Source organism: Heliangelus exortis, chromosome 7 (genome assembly GCF_036169615.1).
Source record: "Heliangelus exortis chromosome 7, bHelExo1.hap1, whole genome shotgun sequence".
NCBI lineage: Eukaryota > Metazoa > Chordata > Aves > Apodiformes > Trochilidae > Heliangelus > Heliangelus exortis.
Genome location: NC_092428.1, coordinates 10088427 through 10112057, shown reverse-complemented (window position 1 = coordinate 10112057; position 23631 = coordinate 10088427). Strand labels below are relative to the sequence as shown.

At 35.2% G+C, this 23631-nt stretch overlaps 1 protein-coding gene across 1 annotated transcript in view; it reads left to right on the top strand.

Moving 5' to 3' along the window:
• KIF20B (kinesin family member 20B) overlaps nt 1-23037 on the top strand; it is a 35009-nt gene extending 11972 nt beyond the window's left edge. The window contains exons 15-34 of the mRNA XM_071748737.1: nt 98-237; nt 832-979; nt 1935-2202; nt 2740-2801; nt 2989-3108; nt 4668-4833; nt 7791-9003; nt 10365-10503; nt 11470-11592; nt 12044-12104; nt 12678-12803; nt 13048-13181; nt 14082-14237; nt 14327-14503; nt 15089-15241; nt 17573-17776; nt 18559-18636; nt 19837-19984; nt 21398-21540; nt 22772-23037. Coding sequence (XP_071604838.1) covers nt 98-237; nt 832-979; nt 1935-2202; nt 2740-2801; nt 2989-3108; nt 4668-4833; nt 7791-9003; nt 10365-10503; nt 11470-11592; nt 12044-12104; nt 12678-12803; nt 13048-13181; nt 14082-14237; nt 14327-14503; nt 15089-15241; nt 17573-17776; nt 18559-18636; nt 19837-19984; nt 21398-21540; nt 22772-22834 — 3822 coding nt within the window. The 3' untranslated portion in view covers nt 22835-23037. The remainder of the gene's footprint in view (nt 1-97; nt 238-831; nt 980-1934; nt 2203-2739; nt 2802-2988; nt 3109-4667; nt 4834-7790; nt 9004-10364; nt 10504-11469; nt 11593-12043; nt 12105-12677; nt 12804-13047; nt 13182-14081; nt 14238-14326; nt 14504-15088; nt 15242-17572; nt 17777-18558; nt 18637-19836; nt 19985-21397; nt 21541-22771) is intronic.
• Nucleotides 23038-23631: the final 594 nt, after the last annotated feature.

Genomic DNA, 23631 nt, shown 5'->3' with positions numbered 1-23631 from the left:
GAGGAGTAAAGTTATTGTTGTAGTGTTGGAAATGGAGAAAATCTCACTTTTGGGAAAGTATTTTTTTAATGAAAAAACTTAATAATGATAATTCTAGAAGATGCTGGGTTTCATAGAAGACTTGAAGAGCCAACTTATTAACGAAAGGAAGAATAAACTCCTGCTGGAACTAAAAATTCGCGAAGAAGTGATACAAGAAATCACTCAACATTTTGCTGAGCAGGAAATAGATGTCAAGTAAGTTCACTTTAAGTGGTTTTAAAGTTATTTGTTAAAAAATAAAAGTAATTTTGTGAATTTCTTAATTCTGTCTCTTGATTGTAAGAGGCTGTGCTCTTCCTCTAGACTTACTGCCTCCATTACCATGTTAGTTTTTGTTTGGACTATGAGTTCAGGAAAAATATTGTGCAGGAAATACTTTGATTTTTGGGGAAGAGGGTAGAATGTATGCCTGTGTAAGCAGTGTTTGTCCCTGCAGAGATCTCCCAAGAGAAGATTTATGTTGATACCATGTCTCTAGAAAGAGTTACAGCTGCAAATTCTTTGGTTACTGTAGTCTAAGTGATACTCCAACAGGTAATCTGGCTCGGAGTTTAGAAAAATTCTTGTAGTTAAGTGCTATCCATAATCTGTGTTTATGATTCTGTTCCTATTATTCTTCAGGGCAATATAAGGGAGAAATAATTCTATTTTGGTGTAACAAGATCATTTTGTGTATCACTCTATTGTACTGAAATGAATAAAAAACTTTTTCTTTAATAGGAAGCAGAACTAATAACTTCTTAGTAGTTTATATCAGCCAGCTTTTAACTGACATTTTTTCTACTGTAGAAAGTACCTTTCTCACGAACGTGAACGACTTGAAGAAAATTCTGAAAGACGTCTGGAAATCTTCAAGGAACTTGTAACTGATACTAAAAATGCAGCTGAAGAAAATGAATCAAAGGATCAGTCTTGCAGTGAACAAGCCAAACCTCTGGTATTGTTATCCAGCCTCCCTCTCCTACTCCCTTCCCCAGTAAAATCTCTTTTAGTAAATACCTTTTATGGTGATGGTGTCTCAAGGATTACAAGGATGTTTTCAAGAATTGCATGTTCTATAACTATATCCTCAGCAAGTTAGATTTATTATATTTAATAGGAATAGTAGCTAAGCCTTTGTGCATTTAGGAATTTCTGGAGTTTTCAGTGTTTCTTTCCATACAATGTGAAAGCTACTATATGTTAAGAAATTAGGGAAAAAGCTGCAATTCTGGTGTAGGCTCACTTGCATTAAGTGCCTGTTCCGAGTATTCAAAGCTGAATTTTTCAGCCCTATACATGGACTGTACTAGAGTGGCCCCAGAGACTTTCTCCCTCTTAAGGCTACTATAGCTACAACTGAAGTAGTGAGAATTGTATGTACTCTGAATCAATAACTAGACTAACTTGAGGCCCACTTTTGTAAGTTTGGAATATTTTTTTCTTAAAACAGAGGAAAGATATGAAGTAGTGTGTTGAGTACAACTTACTGAATTAAGTTACAACAGCCTTAATTCACCCCACTGACTTTTACTGATACATGACAAACTGCTAAAAACTGCTTCTTCTAAAACTGCATACTTCCTGCATACCTTTGTTCTCATTGGAGAAAAAATTTTAGCTTTTATATTAACTTTGGAGGGGTTGCCTCTGGTTATAGAAAAGGAATGGGATTGTGGGTCATTAAGTGTTACAAAAGTGAAGTGCTATTACTTGACACTGGAGACTTGCATCCAGACGTAGGCAGAAACAGGCAGTCAAATTGCCCAAGAATGTAAAAGATCACTTTGAAACCAGAAGTAACTCTATTTAGATGTCTGAATTGTTAATGGTTGGTCTTACAAATTTTCTGTTGAAATAATGGCCATTGTGTAATTATTTGTCATTTCTAAATTATATAAATTACCTTTCAGGATGAAGAATACAGAAGTGGGACTGACACCTATGTTGATTTTTTAAACATTATTGATTCCCTGCAGAATGATGTCACTGATATCAAAAAGCAGGCAGCAGAAGCACACAGTTCCATTGTGGCCCTAGAAGACCCACAGGAATCCATAGGCTGGCTTGAAGAACAACTGGGAAAAGTTACCACTGAACTAACTAATACCAAAGAAGAGCTGGCAAAGAAAACCAACGAGCTAATCAAAACTGAAGAAGAGCTGACACAGAAAACAAAAGGTGAGCTGGGTATAAGTGTGATATGAAAGGTAGAAAAAAAATTCACTGACTACTGTGAAACTGTAATAGTCGAGGATGATTTTGGAACCCATTGTTTTCTTTTCAAATTGAACATTTCTGAAGGCCCTGGCTGAATAATTAAGACAAAACTGGAACTTCTAATTGCAGTCTTCTGAATTGGCGGGGTAAAATATCAACCCTGGTTCTTAAATTCATGGTAATATTGTAATCCCTGCAATTATTTACATTTTGCTGATGAAGTGTTTTCAGGTATCCAGTGAAACATTCAGAGGAAAAAGTATCAATACCCCATAATACAATTTAAGAAGAACTAACTTGGCATGATCTATATTATGTGTGTTGTAAGGTCCAGTTCTATTCAAAAACCTAAAATTTTTCTGATATGCTTTGTAAGTAAAGCTGATGTGAAAATAGTCTATTCAAAAACTACTGAGATACCAGAATATATGGAAAAATGGACTACTGAGTAAACTATGTGATGATCGCTTATTTAATTTGGGCTTTTTTCTGTTACAGACTTTGAAACTCAAATGATTAAATTGGATGAATCTGCTAAGCAACTTAAAGAAGCAACCCAGGTAACTTTCTAAAGGAAAGAATTGCAAAAGTATTTGCTTTAATGCAAAATTCCAACAGTGTAAAATTCTTTTTTAGTATGTTTCTAGATTTTTTTACTATTAAATTTACATTAACTGATCTTGCTTTTTTGGGAATGGTATAGTTCAACAATTTAATACTGACAACTAAACTACTTTCTTTTCCAAGAAAATGAATACACAGAATAAAAGAATTGAAGAATTAATGGACATTGTGGAGCAAAAAGATGATGCTATTATAAAACTACAAGATTTAATATCCCATTTAGAAGAAACACTATACGACTATGTAAGTCTTAGAAATCTCAGTTTTCTTTATAGAAAAACTTAAATCCATTATAAGCAGAGATTTTTATTATTTTGAAAAATTGAAATTTTCTCTAAGTAACTGCTGCTTGCTGGAAATTGTAGCAGATGACTTGGCACTGAAATTAAAGTTACAGGAAGATGAGTGCAGGGCTGTGTGTGAAAAATCTGACTTGTGGAAGCAGTGATCCAGAGTTACTATTGAAGGGCTCTAAATGAGACCAAAGGACCAGTCTAAAGGGGAAAAAAAAGAAACCTCAAACTGGGAGGATTTGAGCAGTGGGACTGTTGAAACTGTCATTGTCCCTATTTTTGGCTGAATAGAAAAGGAAGGGAGGTTTTTAGTGCAGCAAAAGGTCAAATTTAATTGAAGAACAGTTAATGTGAGGACAGTGACTATGTGAATTGGCAACAAAAATTCAGCATGCACACACTTTCAAAAGAGCAATCATAATTTATTGAGCAGAGTTTGAACTGAGTGGATGGTCAGGGTATCTGCTTTTGATGCAATTAATAAAATATGCAACTGGCTAGTCTACTGCTGGCTGCTGAATGCCATCGAGTAGCTTGGATAATTTTATGCAGGTTAAAAAAAATTAACTGTGTGGGTTTTTTGTTTGGTTAGTGTGGGTTTTTTTTTGTTTTTTTTGAGCTTGATTTCCAGTAACCTTGAAGTAGTTCTGAAAGCATATTGAATGAAACTTAGTCAGCACTCTAATCCATTTCTCTCTCCCAATGTAAACTTAAGGCTTTAAGCACATTACCATTCTATTCCCTCTCTATGCCCCACAGCAACTTAGCTTTTCAGAGTGAAAATAGTTGCCATAACAGCTTCCAATTACTACTCCTTCCAAGAGCAAGGCTCCAGTTCTGTGCATTGTTTCTAGGAGACTACGTGCCATGAAACTTAAGACATGACCACAAATGTCAAGTCTGGTCTGGCTTTTTTTTTTTTTTTTTAAATGAAGTACTTAAAGAGGACTAATTGATTCTTGGCAACCAGCATTGCCTGCCACTTGTGTCATCCTGCAAGAAAAGAAGCTTGATTCAAATGTATTCTAAAATAAGTAAGACATAATGAAGTAGGCTTTCAAATTGCATTAAATCTGTCATGATAAAATTGATCTGTGGCCTTGCTGAAGGTGGTTAAAACTCCCAACTCTACTAACCAACAAGAAAGTAACTAACTTCTGGAGCTGCCCATTTGCCCTTTAAACAAATAGGGAATTTCATCAGCTCTTCAGACACTAGAAATTGTTTTCAGGTGGCAAACAAACTCCTCCTGCATACCAATTATTGCATTTCATAGTTTCCTAGTCTTTTGTTCTGCTTTCTGTATACTGCAAAGTATTGTGCTTATTAGTATCTGAAGGTGTATCTGCTTTTGGTTTAAGTGACTGATATATAACAGTCTTGTTCCTCTGACAATCCCTATACTTGTTAGGCAAACAGCAATGTAAAAATATTTGCAGAAAGAAGATTATGAAGTATTAAGTGTTCACTTTGTATAAGTTCAAAGCAATTAATCTTATTTTAACACAGGAAAACACTGTAACTGCCATGAAAAGAAATTTGGATGAAAAAAACTCTAATGGACTGACTGAAAGCAGCCAATTCAAGGCTTGTGAGAAAACTGTGTTGGAAGTGGGAAGAAAACGTTGCTGTGAAAATGAGCCTACTGTGGAAGAAGAACCACCTACAAAGAAAGGTAAAATTTCCACCATCACTCAAAAAGGGGTCCTCCAAAAAAACTTAATTGCTATTCCAGAACAGAAGCAAGAAGTTAGGAAACGTAAACATTATTTTATGAGGAGAAAATCTGCTATGTTAAACTGTAAATGGAAGTAACTGTTATGTAAATATCATCTGTCTTGCAGAAAGTCCTATGCTGTTCACTAAATGCTTAAAATAAAAGTTAGCTTTTAGACTTTTTTCCTTTCTGTTTTTTCCTATCTGTTCATGGACTTGCAGAGTCAGTTGTAGATTTTAAGCAATTCCTTGACTGTTACTTTTTTGTACTAAACTTGCAGTTGCTGTATTTCCGGTGCTCCTGAAGTTTTTTAAAATTGTTTAAGCAAGCATCAAAGGTGTCTGACTGATTTTTCAGTGATACAGTATGTGCTATGAAACTTGATGTTTCATTCTGTGTGCATGCTGTGAACACACCTCTGATCAAGGTACACAGTGCTGCCAAAGGAGAAAAGCTTTCCACTTGAATGGAAATAAAATCATAGTAGTCCACAGGTGTGATATTTTGTGCTGCTCTCATGTTTGCTCTCATGTATGTGATCTTACCAGTCTTTTTAAAATTAGTTGAATAAACTAGCTGCATCTGAAGACTTTCAAGGATAAGTGTAAAACTTAACACTACTAGGTATCTATTTCATTAAGATTTGTTAATCAATGAGATTGAGCTATATGGAACTGCCTGGTGCAAAATGGACTTTGAGATCTGATTGCTTGTAACTTAACTTTAGGATACAGCTGAGCTTCAGTTTCTCTTAAAATGGTGGAAAACATGTGAAAGGTGAATGAAAGGTTTTCCGTTTGTGTCCCTTACATTCTTCAATTTCTTCTTCACAAGAGGTGCAAGTAAGAAATCTTCCAGGCATTGTTTGTGTGACGGTGAAATAGAGAAATAATATTAAAAATGGAAAGCAAATATTTAGCTCTATGAAGGGTGATAAAACGTGTTAAAAGGAGACTGGTCAAATTCCCATATTCTTAGAAAATGGAGAATACAGATAGTGAATAAGCTGAATGCTGGACTACCAGTCATCATAAGGGAATGCTCAGGCCAGTAGAAGATCAGCTTAAGTTTATGAAACAAAGCACTCTATGCAATGAGTAGTGAACTTCTCATACTTGCTGCCCTAGAAGGTGGGAGAGGCAGAAAACTCTCAGATTCCAGTGGTTAGACAAGCTGAGAGCCAACAGGTTCAGATATAGATACTGAAAGGGTTAAGCAGGGATGTATTGTCTTACTTCTCCAACATTACTAATTGTTCTGTGTTAGGAAAGGTCCATAGGAAGTGACTGGACCTACCAACAGCAGCAAAAGATGGTAAAATATTAGGCTAGGTCAACTGATGACATGTGACCCAGTAGGGTCATGTGAAATATTTCCTAAAAGAAGCTTCTGTCTCTGTACCAATGCATCTGATTTGTCACTGCCATCTTTGATTGGGGTGGATATTAGATCTTTGCATTACTATTTGATGGTACCACCTATAAAATGTTATGGGAAGGGCATAGAAAAGAAAGCCAGTGTAGACCCCTTGATAGATAGTAGTAGCTTTGCTATAAACTCTTTATGAAGTTCATTTAAACAGAGAAGAGAGCTCTCAAATAATAAGTGGATAACAGTGCCAATTAATGTCAGTACTGAGATTTTTTTTTCTGTTGGAAAGAACAGGGTATTTAGTCATGTTAAATGTATTTCTTCTGTAGTTTATGGGAATAAGGGATCTGATTTAAAATCCGAGTTGTTACGTTCTCCATAATGATGACACTTATTAAATGTAATCATATATGCTAACAATACTTGCTAATTGTATTTGGCACAATAGTACAGCAGTAACAGCTACACTGATGGCTTACTTGTAGCCTTCAGATACACCAGTGGCCTATGACCAAAGCTTATTTTCAGGCAAGAGAGGCTATCTCGAAGTTCAGGTTTTTGTATCCTTCCCTAGGACTTGTCTCCCATGTTTTTGGGGTGGGTCTTATTTTTATCTTAGTATTTTTGACATAAGCTTCTGGACTGATTATCATGTAACTTCTTGCATTGATACTTATTCTGCTGCCTGACTCTGGTTGTCAGTACAAAGCATGTAGATCACTTCTAAATCCCCTTGTGAATGGTCATAGACTTCTCACCATAGGTTTTGGGCTAAGATCTACTTACGTTCATCTTGCCACCTCAGATCACAAAAACATGTCTGCCATGAAGTTTTTAATCCTTTAGGCTTTAGAAACATGGCTTTACAAGCCAAAGTAAAGCTGCTGTTATGTCTGACCTAGCAGGAGTGCTTGGTTTTTTATTTTTTATTTTAAAAAGGTACTGAAAAGGCAGAAAAGTGTCCTGTGGAATTTGAGGACTCTAAAAGGAATCAAAACCAAACCCTGTAATTAGATGAAAAGCACTATTGCTAATGCTTCAGTATGACTTTGTTAGGATCTTAAACTTAGTAACTCTAGAAAACTTTTAGAAACTATTCCAAAAATGCTTCCGTGTAGTAGTACATGTGTATCCTTGTGTTTTATGCTTCCAAAGTCCAATGGCTGCCAAACTCCACATAGCACACAGGAATTCATTGTATCTCCCTGGATTACATAGTTGCGATGACACAATCCTTGGTGATAGGTCTTGCTTTTCATACCAAGTACTGCAAAATGGATAGAGTGGGCTTCTAAAATCGTGAATGACAGATGGAATAGATTTTGAATGGAGGAAACCAAACTATATCTAGAAGCCTAAGAGGCACCTATCACATGTTAAACTCTTCATTGGGCTTTAACTGTTAAAAGATTTCAAATTGGTGTGTGCTGTGAGGGTGTGGTTTTCAGATGGTGACCATTTTCTATATAGTAGTTGCTATTTGGTGTTGACAGTGATAAGAACTATTGATTTTAATCAACTTGAGCCATATGGGTTTTCTTTAGGACACACAAAGCACAGTTGGGAAGGGGATTCTCCAGAGCAAAAGAGAACTGAAGAATATCTGGAAACAAATACTTCTGAGAACTACCCAGAAATACGAGCACTGAAGGAAAGAACTGAAGCCTTAGAAGGTCAGCCAGCTGCACTTGAAGAACAATGCAGAAGAGAAAAAAATGAAAAAGAAGAGTTCAGTGGGCAGATAACATACTTGTATCTCAAGCTCTCTGCTTCTGAGGAAAGGGCTTCTAGCTTAAATGAAGAACTCCAGCAATGTCTAGACAGCTATCAGGAGATAGTTTCTGAATTGGACAAACAAAAAAATATAAATAGGGATCAAGAATTAAAGATTATTCAACTAAATAATGAAGTAGAAAGTGCCAAACAAAAGATAATTGATAAAGTGTCACAAATTAAAACAATGCATTCCAAAGTAGATGAGCTGTATAAATGTCACTCAGAGTCCTATGCTATGGATCTTGATTTAGCTGATCTAAAGGATGCCTCTAACTCTCAAGAAGATGAACCAGAGCGAGCTCAAATGAGTCCTGTATGCATGCAGTCCCAAAATACTCCTACAGCAGAGCTGAGACAAGAGAGTTTTCACTGCAGTGTTGAAAGCATTTGGGAAGAATGCAAAAATATTATTAAGGTTTCCTCACAAAAAAGTCAGCGGATTCAAGAACTACTACAACAAGTTGAAGACTTAAAGAAGAGACTTAATGACACTCAGAATTATAATAATGAACTAAAGATAAAGTTAAATGAGATTACAGATCAAGATCATCAGTCTGTGAAGGAAAAATATCTTGTGAATCAGTTACAAGAGGAAGTTCAGAAGAAAATGAAGGACCTTGAAAAACAGGCTGCAGAAGATCACAGGCTAATCACACAGTTTGAGGAGGACATCACCCAGTACAAGGGAAAAATAAGAGAGCTTGAATGCCTCTTGGAGGCTTCTAGAGCTAAAGATGACAGTATAAAAGAGTTAGAAGTACTACTTAAAGAAAAAGAATCTGTTATTTTAAAACTAGGAAGTAATACAGTAGCTCTGCAAGAGAAATGTGCTAATTCAGACAGAAAACTTAAAGAATTAAATGACCAGGAAGCAAATCTGAAGGAAGAAGTTGCACAGTTGATGAACAGCTTGGAGAACATGAAACAGTCTATGCAGGAAAAAGAGAAAAATGAAGAGAAGCAAATACAATCTGTAGAATTGTAAGTAAATAATAAAAACTTGAGTCTGTTTCTTAGTAGCTATGAGAGAAAACTGCCTGCTGTGAAAATCAGTTTGACATAATATATTTTCATACTTATTAAATTATTTTCATACTTATTAAATTTATTAACCAAACTGCTGCTTTAAGGAGTTCTAGTATGCTACTTAAATTTTATATTTATGTACTCTTCTACTGTGTTTTCCTCACTTGTTTATATATTCTTTTGGAAAAAAAAGTCTAAATCACGTGTAACTCTTGTAGGGAGGAAAAAGGAACAAACAATGAAATGAAAAGTTATTTGGGGTTTTCTAATAGTTTTATGTTGTAAACCCTTTCTGGACAAAATGACACAGTTTAATGTTGTATCCTGTAACTTTCAAAAAAAAAAGCAGCAGCATTTTCTTTGGAAAGGACTGAATGGTGAAAGGAAAAAGAAAAAAGGAAAATTTAAAAAGCCTAGAGAGTGAACATCAAAGAGCTGATGTAGGTACTAGCTATTTTAGGTAAACAGTGTGCTATAAGAACTTGAAGGATTAATAGGTGTAGGAAGGTAGAATTTCCCTCAGTTCTCTGTACTACTTAAATTTTTAAGAGATAAGAGATTCATTGTATTCAGATTTTCCATACTATGTAGCAGATACACTGCAATCATGTAAAAATATTTTTATGATGTTATGAAGACCTTTTCCTGACTACAGTTTCTGTGGGTACCTGCATATAATGTGCAATTTAGCATGAAGGTCTGGGGATCTCCAACCTCGTGCTTGTAAAGCTTTTGAAAGATTTTTCTTTTTGAGAAACTTAGTTTTGTATTGTCAGTTACAGAATTTTTAAAAAAGTATTTTTTACTTTTAAAGCAAAAATCCAAGATATCTCGCTGTATGCTTAAAATGATCTTTTAAAGATAAGCAATCAAACTTCTTAATTACTTTGTAGCACTTGCAACAGCAGAACTTGCTGCAATGTTATTGTATATTTTATGTTCTTTTGATTTTTATTTGTTTTGATACTTACAAGGTCTGGGATGTAGATATGAAGTTTAAACTTATTTGATATTGTTTGTTCCTTTGGTTACTCTATAAGGACATCTAATTATAAAAATGGCTGCTTTATTGTGCTTTAAAAAATTTAAGAATTGCAGTGTTCAGAAGTTAATCTGATCAGTTTATTCTTTCAGGATTATATAATAAGAATCTGGAATATAAAAGTAAAATCAGAAAGCTTTTGATTGGTCTGATAAATCTAAGATTCTATTAATGGATAAAACCAGCAGTCTGAGAGCCTGGGCATAATGTGTAAAAACTGTTTATTTGAGATTTGCAACACTGACATTATTTATGTCTCAATTTCTAACACAAGGCTACGGAAAGATCTTTCTGAGAGCTCTGCCCTCATACAGAGTTTGAAAAAAGATTTGCAGAGGAAAGAGGAAGAATATATGGATCTCCAAGAGAAATTTTCTGATGCCAAGAAACAAATTCAGCAAGTACGAAAAGAGGTTGGTACCATAGGTGAAATGCTTCTTTTAGTTTGCTTGGGGTTGTGTATTAAAACCTGTTTTCACAAATCTCAAGCTCCAAATGTTAAGAGTGATTCATAACAAGGCTACTTTGAGTGATACACCTAGAGTAACAGGGAATCTTTAGCTTACAGCTTCAGTGAATATAACTTAAGACTAGATGCAAAAAACAAATAAGTACAGATACTGAAGGAAGAAAGTAAATTTTATTAACACACTAGCTATAGTTTTCTCAAATATTTTTTTTAATTTGGCTATAGAGAAGATTTTATTTTTTAACAGTAGTAGCCGTATGTTGTTGTTTGTCTACCTACCTTCAAAGTCTCAGACTTATGGAAAATGCTTGCCTCTTGGGGGAAAAGTTGTGTTGGTCAGAAAAGGAAAGCTCTGACTTACAGAGAATTTTTTTTAAAAAAATCTGAGCTATGTTTTCTATTAACAGTGTGAAAAAGATATGAAATAAATGGAAGAGCTTGTAGCATTCATTGTTCATATTTACTTACCAAGCAGTAGCATTTCTTAGATATTTATGAGATATCACATAAATTTAAAATCTGAAAGATTATTGCAAAAGTTTGGGCTTGAAAGTTAAGTCTTGAAGTTCTTGCTGTATATGCCTAACCACTGCGGATGTTTTCCAGTTCAGCATTCATTGCACAATACTATATTTCAGAAGGAGCAAGGACTGGGTGGGATGAAGTGATTATGTGTTAGGCAACTTTTTGGGGTTTGATTTTTCTTTTTTTATAATACTCTATGGAGAAAACTCTTCTCTGGGAAGGATGTACAGTATAATGCACTTCTAGCCTCTGAAATTTAGCTGAGATATGCTTGAAAAAAAAATTATCTCTTATTTAAGTATTCAAGTATTTGGCTAACTTAGAGATTGTAAAAAGCTTCTAGCTACATGTTGGCTCTGCTTGCTGTCTTTGGGCATTATTACAGGTCTGTACCATGCAACATGAGGAGATATCCCTGAGGAACAAAGTCGATGAACTACAGAGAACTAAAAAACAGATTAGTGAAGAATTAGAGATTAAAAAGCGCACAATCCTGCAACTTAAAAAGGTTTGTGTTTGTTTGTTTTTTAAACTTACTTGCTTGTAGGTTTTTGAACTAATGCATTAATGATGCAAGTTTTCCAAGCTACATGAGAGTTTACAAAAATTAGGAGTAGCCAACTGAAATTAGTGTTAATGGATGAACTGTGTTTAAAGAATTTCTCACTGCAGGACGTTGTCAAATTGTTTGAGTAATCTGTATAGTGAATATATACTTAATACCTGCAAATAACCTGATTCTGATTAGTGACACTCCTACATGGTAGGGTTAAAGTTTTTCTCTAAACCTTTTCTTTTATCAGCTTTAATTTTCATATGCACTACGTAAATTATTTTATTCTGCACTGTTTGTCTTAATTCATTACTTACTAAAGCTCAGCATGAAAGCTGCTCAGTTTTAGCATGTATATTTTTCTTTCACCACATTTTCTTTAATTTGCTTTCAATGTGGTATTTAGGAACACTTGAATAATGAGAAGCTGGAAGAAATCTCCAAACAGTATGAGAAAACATATAAAGGTGAGGAAAAAGATTGTTGTTCTGTTCTATAGGTGTAGAGAGGCAAGATAATGACTTGTCATGTTGTTAATGAATTTACGTATTAATTTTAGAATACTGAGAAACTCCAACCTGGATATTAAGATGCTACGCTGAGGAACTATTTTTTATTGAATTATTATTAGCAGGTTTATTTTAAAACAGAGAGTCAAAGAATAAGAAATCTAAGCCCCAGAGACAGACAATTCATGCTTTATCAATGTTAACCTATTGAATGATATTTATTTGACATTTTAGTTGGCCATTGAAAAAAAACTGAAATGGAAACATGAATTAGCATAATAAGTTCCTGTGGTTTGATAAACATTTAGCAGTTCAACAATGGTTAGTTTCTTATAATACAAGCCATAGTCTGACTAACATTAATACTGAAATGCCCTCTTAAAGTTGTTGAGAATCACTTGAGTTTTGAATTTGGGTAGTTCAGTATAGAAGCTTTGTTTCTAATAAAGGGAATAGGGGAAATTACTTGTGATGGAGGCACTTTGGGAGAATGGAGGGGGCTCATCTGTAATTTTACTTTAAAATCTTCAGATCTGCTTTCAAAGGAAAAAATAATTCAAGATATGCGGATGACATTAGAGGAACAAGAACAGACTCAGGCTGAACAAGATGGAGTGCTTGAAGCAAAATTAGAAGAGACCGACAGATTAACTTTGGGTAATGTCTTCATGGAAAGGGAGCAGGGAAACAGAATTGGTTTGTATGTATTGTGGTAGCTGCTTTAATTTTTTTTTTTCCTTTATTGACTATTATTTAGGCATAACAAGCTTCTAACAGTTAAAGGCCTCTCATCTTGTGGTCACAGCTGTTAAATCAAGTAATTTTAACTGAAGGATGTGAATGTGGTCAAATATGCATTTGAAACTATACAATATGTAACCTTGTTTTGTGTACTGACTAGAACTGGAAGCATGGAAACAAAAATACGAAGAACTGAAGAAACGTACTGATGATGACTGGAAACAAGAGAGGAGCACAAATGAGGAGAAAATAAATGCAAATGAGACATTAATGAAGTTGCAAAAAGAACTGAAGGTAAAATATGGTGATATAATTATACTTGGTTTTATAAGCTTAACTTCATCAAATGAAAGCATAACTTTCATTTAAGGAGTCAATTTTTTTGTGCCATTTTCTAGAACTAAAGCATATTGTGGAAAGTTGTTACACTGCAGCCAAGTCTGGATGCTGTGTCTTTGTAATATAAAGCATCACTGCTACCCCATAATGGAGTGCACCATTCTTATGTTATGCTACCATGGACACAGCTTCTGTACCTGTGCTCCTCTCCAGTTGGTGTAAGCAATCCAGCTTATGGTATCATTTCTGTACTTATTTCCCATCAGTTGCTTGGGCAACCAAATCATATTTCAAGATCTTGTACTTATGACCTATAAACCCTTTCTGTTAGGCTGAGGATTTACTTCTAATTTTCCTTGGATTAGAAAGCAAACTTTTCCCAAGCAGCTTTTCAAGTGCTTTCTGACTTGTGGGAGAATGTCTGACAAGCAGTTTGATTGTGATAGAAAAGGAGGCAAAGGTGTTTTGGATTGAAGTGATGTTTCTAAGTACTCGTTGTCTCTGGCTACCATTCAATTTGCACTACATTCTTTGCCTTCAAGTCATGAAGCAGAAATTTTCTAACATATCCTGTAAGGTAGCATTATTTTTGGTGTAACTTCTCTAGTGTTTATGACCTATGCTTAGGAAAAAAGTGTTACATGAAGACATACCAGTCTAAATAATAAGTTAATTTTTTCAATACAGAAGAACAAATGAGAATGTAATACTTGCACTTTCAAATATACTAGGGTAAAACTGTGCTGGTATTTCTATTATATTTTTGAAACAAATCCCCATTTAATGGTAAGCAGAATTTGAAGACTTTCTGTACAGTCTGTACCAATGGTTTTATTTCTGGTTTCATTAAAATAGGAAAATGAGGCAAAGTATGAAACTGATAGAAAAAAGTGGCTGGAGGAAAAAATGGAGCTCATAAATCAAGTAAAAGAAGCTGAGACCTGTTGCAACAGAGAAATAAGAAAATCTGTGGAGGACAGAGAATGTCATGAAAGACAACAAGCAGAAATTGTAAGTATCTGGAGGTGTAGAACAAAACTATCAGAATATTTCAGGTAGTGTGTAGAAGTGTTCAATTCTAACCTCTTTTCCTCATATAGGAAAGACTTGGTGCACAGCTGGTAGAAAAGGAGAGCAATCTTCACAAGTGGCGTGAAGAAAGAGATAAATTAGTAGAAGCTTTGGAAGTGCAGCTCAAGACTTTGGCTTCCAACATTATACAAAAAGATAAAGAAATAGCAGAATTGAAACAGGCTACACAAAAGGATCCAAAAAAGGTCATTCTCTCTTGTATTCTTGTGTGGGTTGGGATTTTTTTTTTTGTGGTGCTTTGTTTTTGTTTTTTTCTTAGTCCATTCCTTCTGCAAACCACTACATTTGTTCTTTCAATTTTGTCCCTATTTTTGTTCTTAAACACTGCTGAATTTAAACAATTTGCAGCTTATCTTTAAAAAAAAGTATGTATTTTCTTGAAAATTTGAAACAGTAGCTGAAGTTTCAAAATATTTAGGACTTAAAATAAATATTCAAGTCAATTTTATCCTTTGCTTGCAAAGTTTGACTGGAAATCCAAAACAACTGTTATATTTGCTGCCTTTTTCCCATCACCAAGGACTTAACAAACAAATGCAAAATGAACATTTTCCTAGGATGTTACATGGCTTTTCACTTTAAATAGTGGTCGCTCATATGTGAAATTACTGGGGTTTTGTTGGATAGCAGGGTGTTCTAGCCTGCAATTTTAAAAACTGATGCTACTAAGTAATCATAATGATGCTTATGTATATGTTAATTTCTTTAGCCAAAAATTGTAAGTGATGGCAACAAATCTGCAAGAATGGCAATTTTTCTGTGTTTATTAGGATAAGGCAACTGATACAGAAGAACTAAGGAAACAGCTGGCTGAGAAAGATGACTCAAAGGAATTGAAGCAGCACATAGATGACAAAAATCTTCAGCCTTTGGCCGAAGTACCTGAAGAACAAAATAAAATAGATCAGTCTATAAACAAAGAGGTTTGTTTACTCTATTTATGGAAAAATATGTACTAATGATTTGTTGTTAGTTTTATTGCTCTCTCAGTGTGTATTTCAGCAATATTGGCAATCTCCCAAAAGTTACTTTTTTGTAATTCTTTAATGATATCTTTAGTTCTGAGTTTTTGTTCATCCTCTCTCCCTCTTTCATGTTTGCTCTCTAAAGTACTGTAGTTTATAGCAGGCTACCTCTCTATAGAGGTTTTGTACTTGAGGGTAAAACTAATCCAGGTTGCAGAAATTTCAAGGCCTATTTGTAGCATCATCACATTTGGTAATGTCTGTGTTAAGAGAACTTCAGCTCAACTTTTCAGATATCACCTACGGTGATAATAGAGATAATTCTGTAATTAGACCTTCCAGCCCATATGGGGGCTCACAAGAACAGAACAGTATCTTGCATCCCACTCAAAATGAAACTTTCTTTACACAAAGAAAAGATCAACTTTGCATACTTCCTGACTGAAAAATAAAAGGCTCACAACTGTACTGAGATGTGTGACTCTGAGTGAAGAATTGTGTACTACATGAACAGTATTTAATAAGGAAGTTCTCCTGCTAAACTGATTAACGCTATGTGGTTCCCTTGCTAATTAATAATGAACAGGGCTGAACATGGATTTCCTAGTAGTCCCTCCCCTGGCTTCGAGAAGATTCTCTTTTTGGAGAACTGGACTGAATGCTGAAATGCATCTCTTCATCTCTTTCTTGTCTATTGCCAAATAAATGTGGCTAATGTATTGATACCTCCATAAGTTCAGGTTGTGTCTTATAAAGCTACTGATACATGAGGGAGGACAGAATATCTCAGAAGAGTTAGTACTTGATACAGCTTAGTATAGCACCTAAGAGGCACAGAGCAGAGAATTAGTTACTTCTGCTATAGAATCAGAGAAAAATTGTTGTAAACAGTTGGTGTTGATGTATTTACCTCAAGCCAGTAGCAACAATACTTGTTCTAAATAAGGAAAGGCTGCTAGCAGGTTTATTGTATAAGAACATTATACTTCTTGAAGCTGAGTGGGGTACAGTTTTGGGATAGGAGGCAAATAGTTTTCAGGAAATACATAGTGGAAATAAAGAACAAAACCTAAAGTGATCAAGGTAGTATGTATCTCCTGCTTTGTAAGTGGAGGATAAGAAGCTGGCACTCAGAGTAGGAGAGGTTAAGGTTATGGGGCTGAGGCTTACAAAATCACAGCTGTAGGAGGTAAACAGAAGTCAGAACTGTTTTTTCGTAAAATCCTGAAGTAAATGAAGAGCACCTGATGAAAGTAATGGACATAATTTTAAAACAGTTAAAGTAACATATTCCTATATAAAGCAGCTAGTGGTCTTTTGGAGACAGTGAACACAGGCATTGTCAGCAGGGATTAGAAAAATGTATTTCCCACTTATAATCCCAACAGAACCTTTCTAGGAAAGAAGTTATCCTTGAGGGTGAAACAGCACAAGAAGCAACATCAGAGTCTGTTTGCAACCTTAATAGGAGTTGTAGTAGTGGCTACCTGCCAATTCTCACCACCAACAACTACAGGAGCCTATTCTCCCTGTTTCATTCAAGCAGCTGCTGAATTAATTTTTACATCTCCCATCCCAGAGATGCAGACCAGGGATTTCTTGCTAGTTTTGCTCATAAAAACAAGTTTCTGTGGGTGGTGGAAGTTCAGTGCTCATGGTGAAGAAAAGGTGTGCAAATCTTATCCTGCCCTCATTGTGCAGTTTTTGAGCTTTGGCTATGAGCAGGTTACAAGACAAGGTAGCTTAAGCTTTCAGTCAATGCCTGGTGTTCTCCAGAGAACAGAGAGTGGAGTAGAAGTCTCTCATGCACTGAATTTGGCTTGTAGCTTGCCAGTTGGACTTGGCTCTTACATAATTAATTATCTAGGGTAGAAGGGGAAGGGAGATCTCCTTAAACGTAAGTTAGAGAAAAGTTATTCTTTTCATGCAGGAGTTTTAGCACTGCCTAAGGAGCAGTAGAGTTAAGATGAAGAAAATAATGTCAATTCTACTCCCGCCAGCTGTGAAAATCATAGCTAGCTGTCTCTGCCCTTGAGAAAAATTATTGAAAGTATTAGGCTGAGTTCAGTGAGGAAAACTAAATTATATGATCACAGAAATGTTAACATTTTAAAAATTAACAAGGAAGTTTCAGAAAATAGATGTCTTTGCTTCCACTGCAAGTATTCTGAAAACTAACAGCTGGAAAATTGAATTTTTACTTTGGAATCCACTGGGATATGTATGTATTATAGTGGGTTTTTTTAACTCAGTTATTTTAACGTTTGTTTTCTTAAAACTTGCTTGCAGGACCATTCAGAAATTGTCCTCGATTCCTCTGAAGTGTCCACAGAAACTGGAAAAACAAGTCGGTTCCCAAAACCAGAGATGGAAATCCAGTTCACACCTCTGCAACCTAATCAGGTGGAGGTGAAACACCAGGGTAGCACCTTACCAGTTACAGTGAGAATGCCAAGGCAAAGACAGAAAAGGAAGAGTGGAGAGATGGATGAGGTATGACCTTGACCAAATTGACAAAACACGTTGTGCAGTTTTTCAATGTATTACTCTAAGTTGTTAAGATCCTGTCTTTATCTCACAGAGATGCTAAAGATCTATCTAGGGTATATTTAATCCTTGCTACCCTGCCATCCTCTGACAAGTGGTGGATCTCTAGTCTGTGCTGAGTAAGGTCATAGGCTCTGTCCATCCTTTGACCCCTTGTCCCTTGTTTGCAATTTACCTTTTACTTCTTTGTCTCCTTGGATCTGTGAGATGACAGAGCAATTCTATAGAATTGCTGCTTTTGAATTAGGGAATCGGTTCTATCAATTATTATCAATAATTAAACAAGGAATAAAATCCTTTCATGATTCTTATTACTTGGTATGGATATCAGTTATCTGGAATCTCTTGGCACCACTTTGAGATAGCTGTCTTTTAATGACAGCTTAACAATGGTACTATGTGAGCAATTTGTTTTTATAGTTGTCACAGTGAATCAATTTACAGATTTTTTTTTTTTGAGTTAATATGAATTTCTGTATTTGTTTGTCAGTATATGAAAGACAAAAGTACATGAAATAAAGGAGAGAAGAATGGTTCATCTACAGGTCTTTATTTCCCTTCTACAAGTTCATTTAGGGCCTAATTCACATTGGATTAGTTATCTCTATCCAGTATTAGCCAAAGCTTTTCTAGTGCTAGACAGTATTTAAGCAGTGGCTGCTTCATAATATAAAATAATTCTTCTTTCCAGAAGAATCCCAGGTAAAATTTGTCATTTCTTTCCTCAGGATTTTGTGGGAAGTGAGAACAAGAAGAATGCAAAAACTGCTGTGACTAATTCTCCTTCTACAGGCAACAAGAAAATGGTTTGGCTTTTTTCTATTTTTAAAATTTGGCCTTTTCTGTAAAGTTGGACTTGTGAAAGTAACATTCAGTATTCAACATTTAATCTTATCAATGCACTTGAACACAATTCTTAAACACTTATGTTGTCTTTTTATTAAAATCCGCCAGCTAACCAAAGAAATTATCTATTTGCCAAGAATGTGTAATAGCTGCAGTGTGCAATGATATAAAGGGAAGGATGTTGCATGTTGAATAGTTATGAAGACTGGTTTGAACAAACTATTAGTATATCTGATGTTATAGGCAACAATTTTGAAGTAAAATTAATGTTACTGTCATCAGTGTGTGACAGTTATAAAAAGCTGATTTTCAGTAACTTGGGCAGGTTCAGCAGGTGGGTGGTAGATTTATTTTCCCCCATCAGTTTCTTCCTTTTCTATTTATTTACTGCTTGAAAGACTCCAGTGTGGAGCCTCCAGGATGATAAAGGGAGTGGAATACCTCCCTTATGAGGAAAGTCTGATTAAGCTGTGTCTCCTCAGCTTGGGGGAGAATGAGGGGTGACCTCATTCATGTTGACAAATATGTGAAGGGTGAGTGCCAGGAGGATGGAGCCAGGCTCTTCTCAGTGGTGGCCAATGATAGAACAAGGGGCAATGGGTAGACAGGTACAAGCTTGATCATAGGAGGTTCTCCTTAAACAAAAGGAAAAACTTTTTAACTGTGAGGGTGAGAAAGCATTGGCACAGGCTGCCCAGAGAGGTTGTGGAGTCTCCTTCTCTGGAGATATTCAAAACCTGCCTGGATGTGTTCCTATGTATCCTGCTGTAGGTGACCCTGCTCTGGCAGGGGGGTTGGACTTAATGATCTTTGGAGGTCCCTCCCAACCCTGAACTTACTGTGATTTCGAACTAGAACAGCTTGTCTAACAAAATATGCTACAACTCTCAATTTTTTTTTGTTTGTTTGTTTTTTTACAGAAACTTTCTTTTGCGTATTAGTTGTGCCCTTAAATGCTCTCTGAAACTGCTATTTTCTCTTTGCTTCTGGCTAAAAAAATGAGATTACCTACATTTCTTGCTGTGGTAATATTGTTAGTCTAATGAACAGAGGTGTAGATGTCAAAGCTGAAAATGTCAGCTTGAAAATAACACTGAAATAAAATGGAATTAAAATTCACGTCAATTTTCAACTTAAAAAGTGGTCTTATTTCTGTACAGATGTCTACTACACAGTCATTTAGAAAACAATACTTCTTAAGAAAGCAAGCATCTACTTCAAGTAATAAGTCAGCTAAAAAGAAAGATGGAACACTACAGAAAATTGGAGATTTTTTTCAAAGTTCTCCTACTATTATTCACTCTAAAGGTTTGTACAGTATAAATAAGGCTTGTTCTTTGTTCTCTGGGCATTGTAGAATGTATTTTTCTACTGTAACCCATAATGTATATATTTTAATAAATGAGTTTGCTGCATTAATTTCTATGTCTGTGAAATAGTGGAGTCTGAATTGAGGCCTGCTATATTGCATCCTGCAGAGAGGGAAAAGCTGTCTTGGTGGCGAGGATAATGCAATTCTAATATTTATAATGAAGTTCAAAATGTTTGAGTTATTTTGTTCTTGGTGGCAGTAAAACAGTCAATGGCAATTTCAGAAATTTTCCCTACTGCTCTAATAGGGAAGAGCTGATCTTACCTTGTTCTATAAGCAATCCTTCTTTCCCTTCCTTCTTGCTTTGTTTCTGTGGAAACTGTATTAATAATTTTTGATGTTAGGTATGTGGGAGTGAAAGATTAGTTCTACAGAATCTGAAAGCCCATGTCACATGAAAATATTTGGAAGGCTTCAATAAAGTGACTATGGAGCAATTAATGGATTTCATTCAGTTTAAGCATAGTCTTGGGAAGATTAACTGCCAAGACTTGACACTGCAGGATGTATTTTTCTTCTTTCCTACAGTAAGACATGATCTCTGAGTTACTGTGGGGTTTTTTTAAAGATTAAAATTAGAAGAGGGTACAAGGAATCACCAGTGTTAAGTTCTAATATACTATTACTTGATTAGTTAAAGCAAGGTCAGTCATTATCAAATGTGGATTCCCATTCCAGCTTGAAAACCTGAATTTCTAGAGAGTACCTTTTGTCTGTTTTAACACAGTATTTATGATGGTGTGATTTTTAGAATCTTCAAGGTTGGTCAGATTGTTTCCTTGGGCACAATATATTCTCAAATGAAGCCAAATTCAGACTTTTCAAAATTTGTCCCTGAAAATACTTAATTTGAGCAAATGAGTTTTTAGCCTTTAATACCATGTCTTGTATTTTTCTCCTTTTGCTTAATTTAGTATTGTTTGGAATTATTTCTTTCCTTCTAGCTCAAAATATGCATGCACTCAGCTTTTCATAGTACTAAGTCTATGAAAAAACTACACAAATGTGTAAAGTTGACTCTACCCTGTGCCTTCTGTCAGTCCAAAGAAGCTAAGCTTGTTTTCAACTTCTGTTAAAGTATTTAACATCCAATAAAATCTGAATGCTAATTGATTTTTAATACACCATTTACATGTGTCCTCTATGCTTTTGCATCTGAAGCTATAAAAAACAATTTCCAGCTATGGAAAATTGTGGTAATCAAATACCACTTCTGAATTTTTAAATATAAACTTCTGATTGCATCTGTTTCATTTTTTAACTGTTTTTAATAGAGCTTGACTTATTCATTAATTTTGGGGCTTACAGAACTAATAAGACACCTATTTATATTATAACTTTTCTTCTAGCAAAGAAACTGATTGCAACAATCAGCTCACCCAAGCCTGCAGAACCAGAAAGCATCAAAGAAAATGGTCACAAACCAAAACGACCTAAGAGAAAACTGTATTCAGCTGACATTTCTTGCCCTCTAGATATCCCTGCTTCCTCAGTAAGTGATTAGAGATTACTGTTCTATCTGCTGCAATTTATTTCTGTAATTTTGGCTCAAAAAAACTATTAGAGGGACAGAATAAATGCAAAGATCTTATCAAGTTGCAGAAGAGGTTTGAAAGTTCTGACTTTGTAATTCTACCTGACTGTTCCTTTTGGTCTTGTCTTCCTGCTGTTTTACTTAATTTTCTGTTTTCTTACTTCTCTTCTCTGTGTTTGACTGCTGACTTACTGTAGAGGTGATGCAGTAATCATGGAGATTATCTTTAAATTTGGATTCGTAAATATCTTAACTGTGTTGTGTGGAGGATTACTTTTTCCTCTACAGCAATTGAGTCTTCACTTGTTTTTCCAGTAGGTGGTGTTCATCTAAGTATAGTACAAAGAGAGAATAGAAATACAGGCCATGAAAGGATCCATAGATTGTTAACAGCATGACTGAAACACTAAAGACAAATGTCTGCATATACAATTAGCTTTGCAGGGCAAGTGAGTGCCTAAGGTAATTTCTGATTCCAGTTATGCCCAGATGATATTTGTCTTACTTTAGGATGTGGAAATATTCACGCTTTTCCAAAGCACAGTTTAGAAGGATGTGCTTAAATTGTGTTGCCTCTAAGCCAGCCATAAGGAGTCTTATAGGCTGATTTATTATTTCTGAAATCCAGCCTTATGGTTTTGTCAGGAACTACATTGCTGAGTGTACTTCTGCTCTGTTAGAAGTACACTTCTTCAAGCTGTTCAATCCTTTCTTCTTCACTGTGGTGAGCGTTTGAAACATCCTATTGAATTTTCTTTTAATTGTAAGAATGGATGCAGTAGAAACCAAAGTGCTGTCCATAGGAGAATGGAGAAAATGAGAAATGCAAAGCAAAGGCAGCTAAGAAGCTTGCAAGAGAAAGGAAAAGTGAAAGACTGAATCTTCAGACAATCAGGGAAAGCTAAAGGAATTAAAGTGAAAAATGCATTCTGAACACATCCGATTTGACGTTTTTTCTTTGCCTTTGGTAATTCTTTCAGCACAACTGGAATTTTTTATAATTTTTGTTGCTTATTATGATGTGCTAAAATTGTCTCCATCCTGGAGACATCTGAGTAGAATGTAATAGGCAAATTTCATCCTGAAAACAGCCTTTCAGGAAAAACATGTTGGTTGCATGTGTCTGGAAGTACTTGTCATTTGTGTTTGAAGAAACGTTGACTAATTCTTAAAATACCATCTTTTTCAGATCTTAATAGAGCAAAAAGAGAAGGAAAGCGATCATGAAATCATCAAGCGACGGCTACGGTAAAAACCAGCCAAGTAATCTTGCAAAAGCTTGTTTGTATTTCTTTGCTAGGGCATGTTTGTGTTTCATTATTTGTTGTATGTAATTGTTGTTGATGTTATATAGGAAGTAATAGATTCTTAATGTTCCCAAGTTTGTATATAGATGTATAGGATTGTTCCAATGGTGTCCAGTTCTGACTCCATTAAAGCTGAAATAATCAAGAATTCTTGTGTCTGAATCTTTTTTAGCAATGCTGTCCTTGGAAGTGTTCATATTTTACCCATTGTGCAAGAACTAAGTGTGGAAAGGTTTAGTTCCTTTTCTCAGTTTGCCAGGATACCTACCATAGCTTTGAGTGAAAGAAAAATAGGTACACGTCAGAATTTGTATATACTTAAGTCATTTAAACAGAATTAGATATATAAATCTAAAACACCTTTCTATTTAAGGAGTTCTTTTTTCAGTCTTTTGCACATACACAGTGGCTGGCACCATAGAAGGTTTCTTGGTTTTGAGGTTTGTTCTTGCTTTTTGAGGTTTGGCATTGGCCTGACTACAAAAAATTATCAGAAATTCTCTGTGAACATTCAGTCTGGGTTTCTTTTCCCTTCCTCCAAGCCATACTGTTTTGCTCTTATAGCCAGTTAAGTGCTATTAATTTTTGATAGTAAAACTGAACCTTACTGTCCTTCAGAAATTAGTTAAGCTCTGTGTGTGTTGGACTGCTGCTCTGTATTGTCTTTTGTCCGAAGAAAAAAAATCAGATTGAGTCATTGACAAACATGAGATTAAAAATACTTTTCTTGAAATAAAGTACA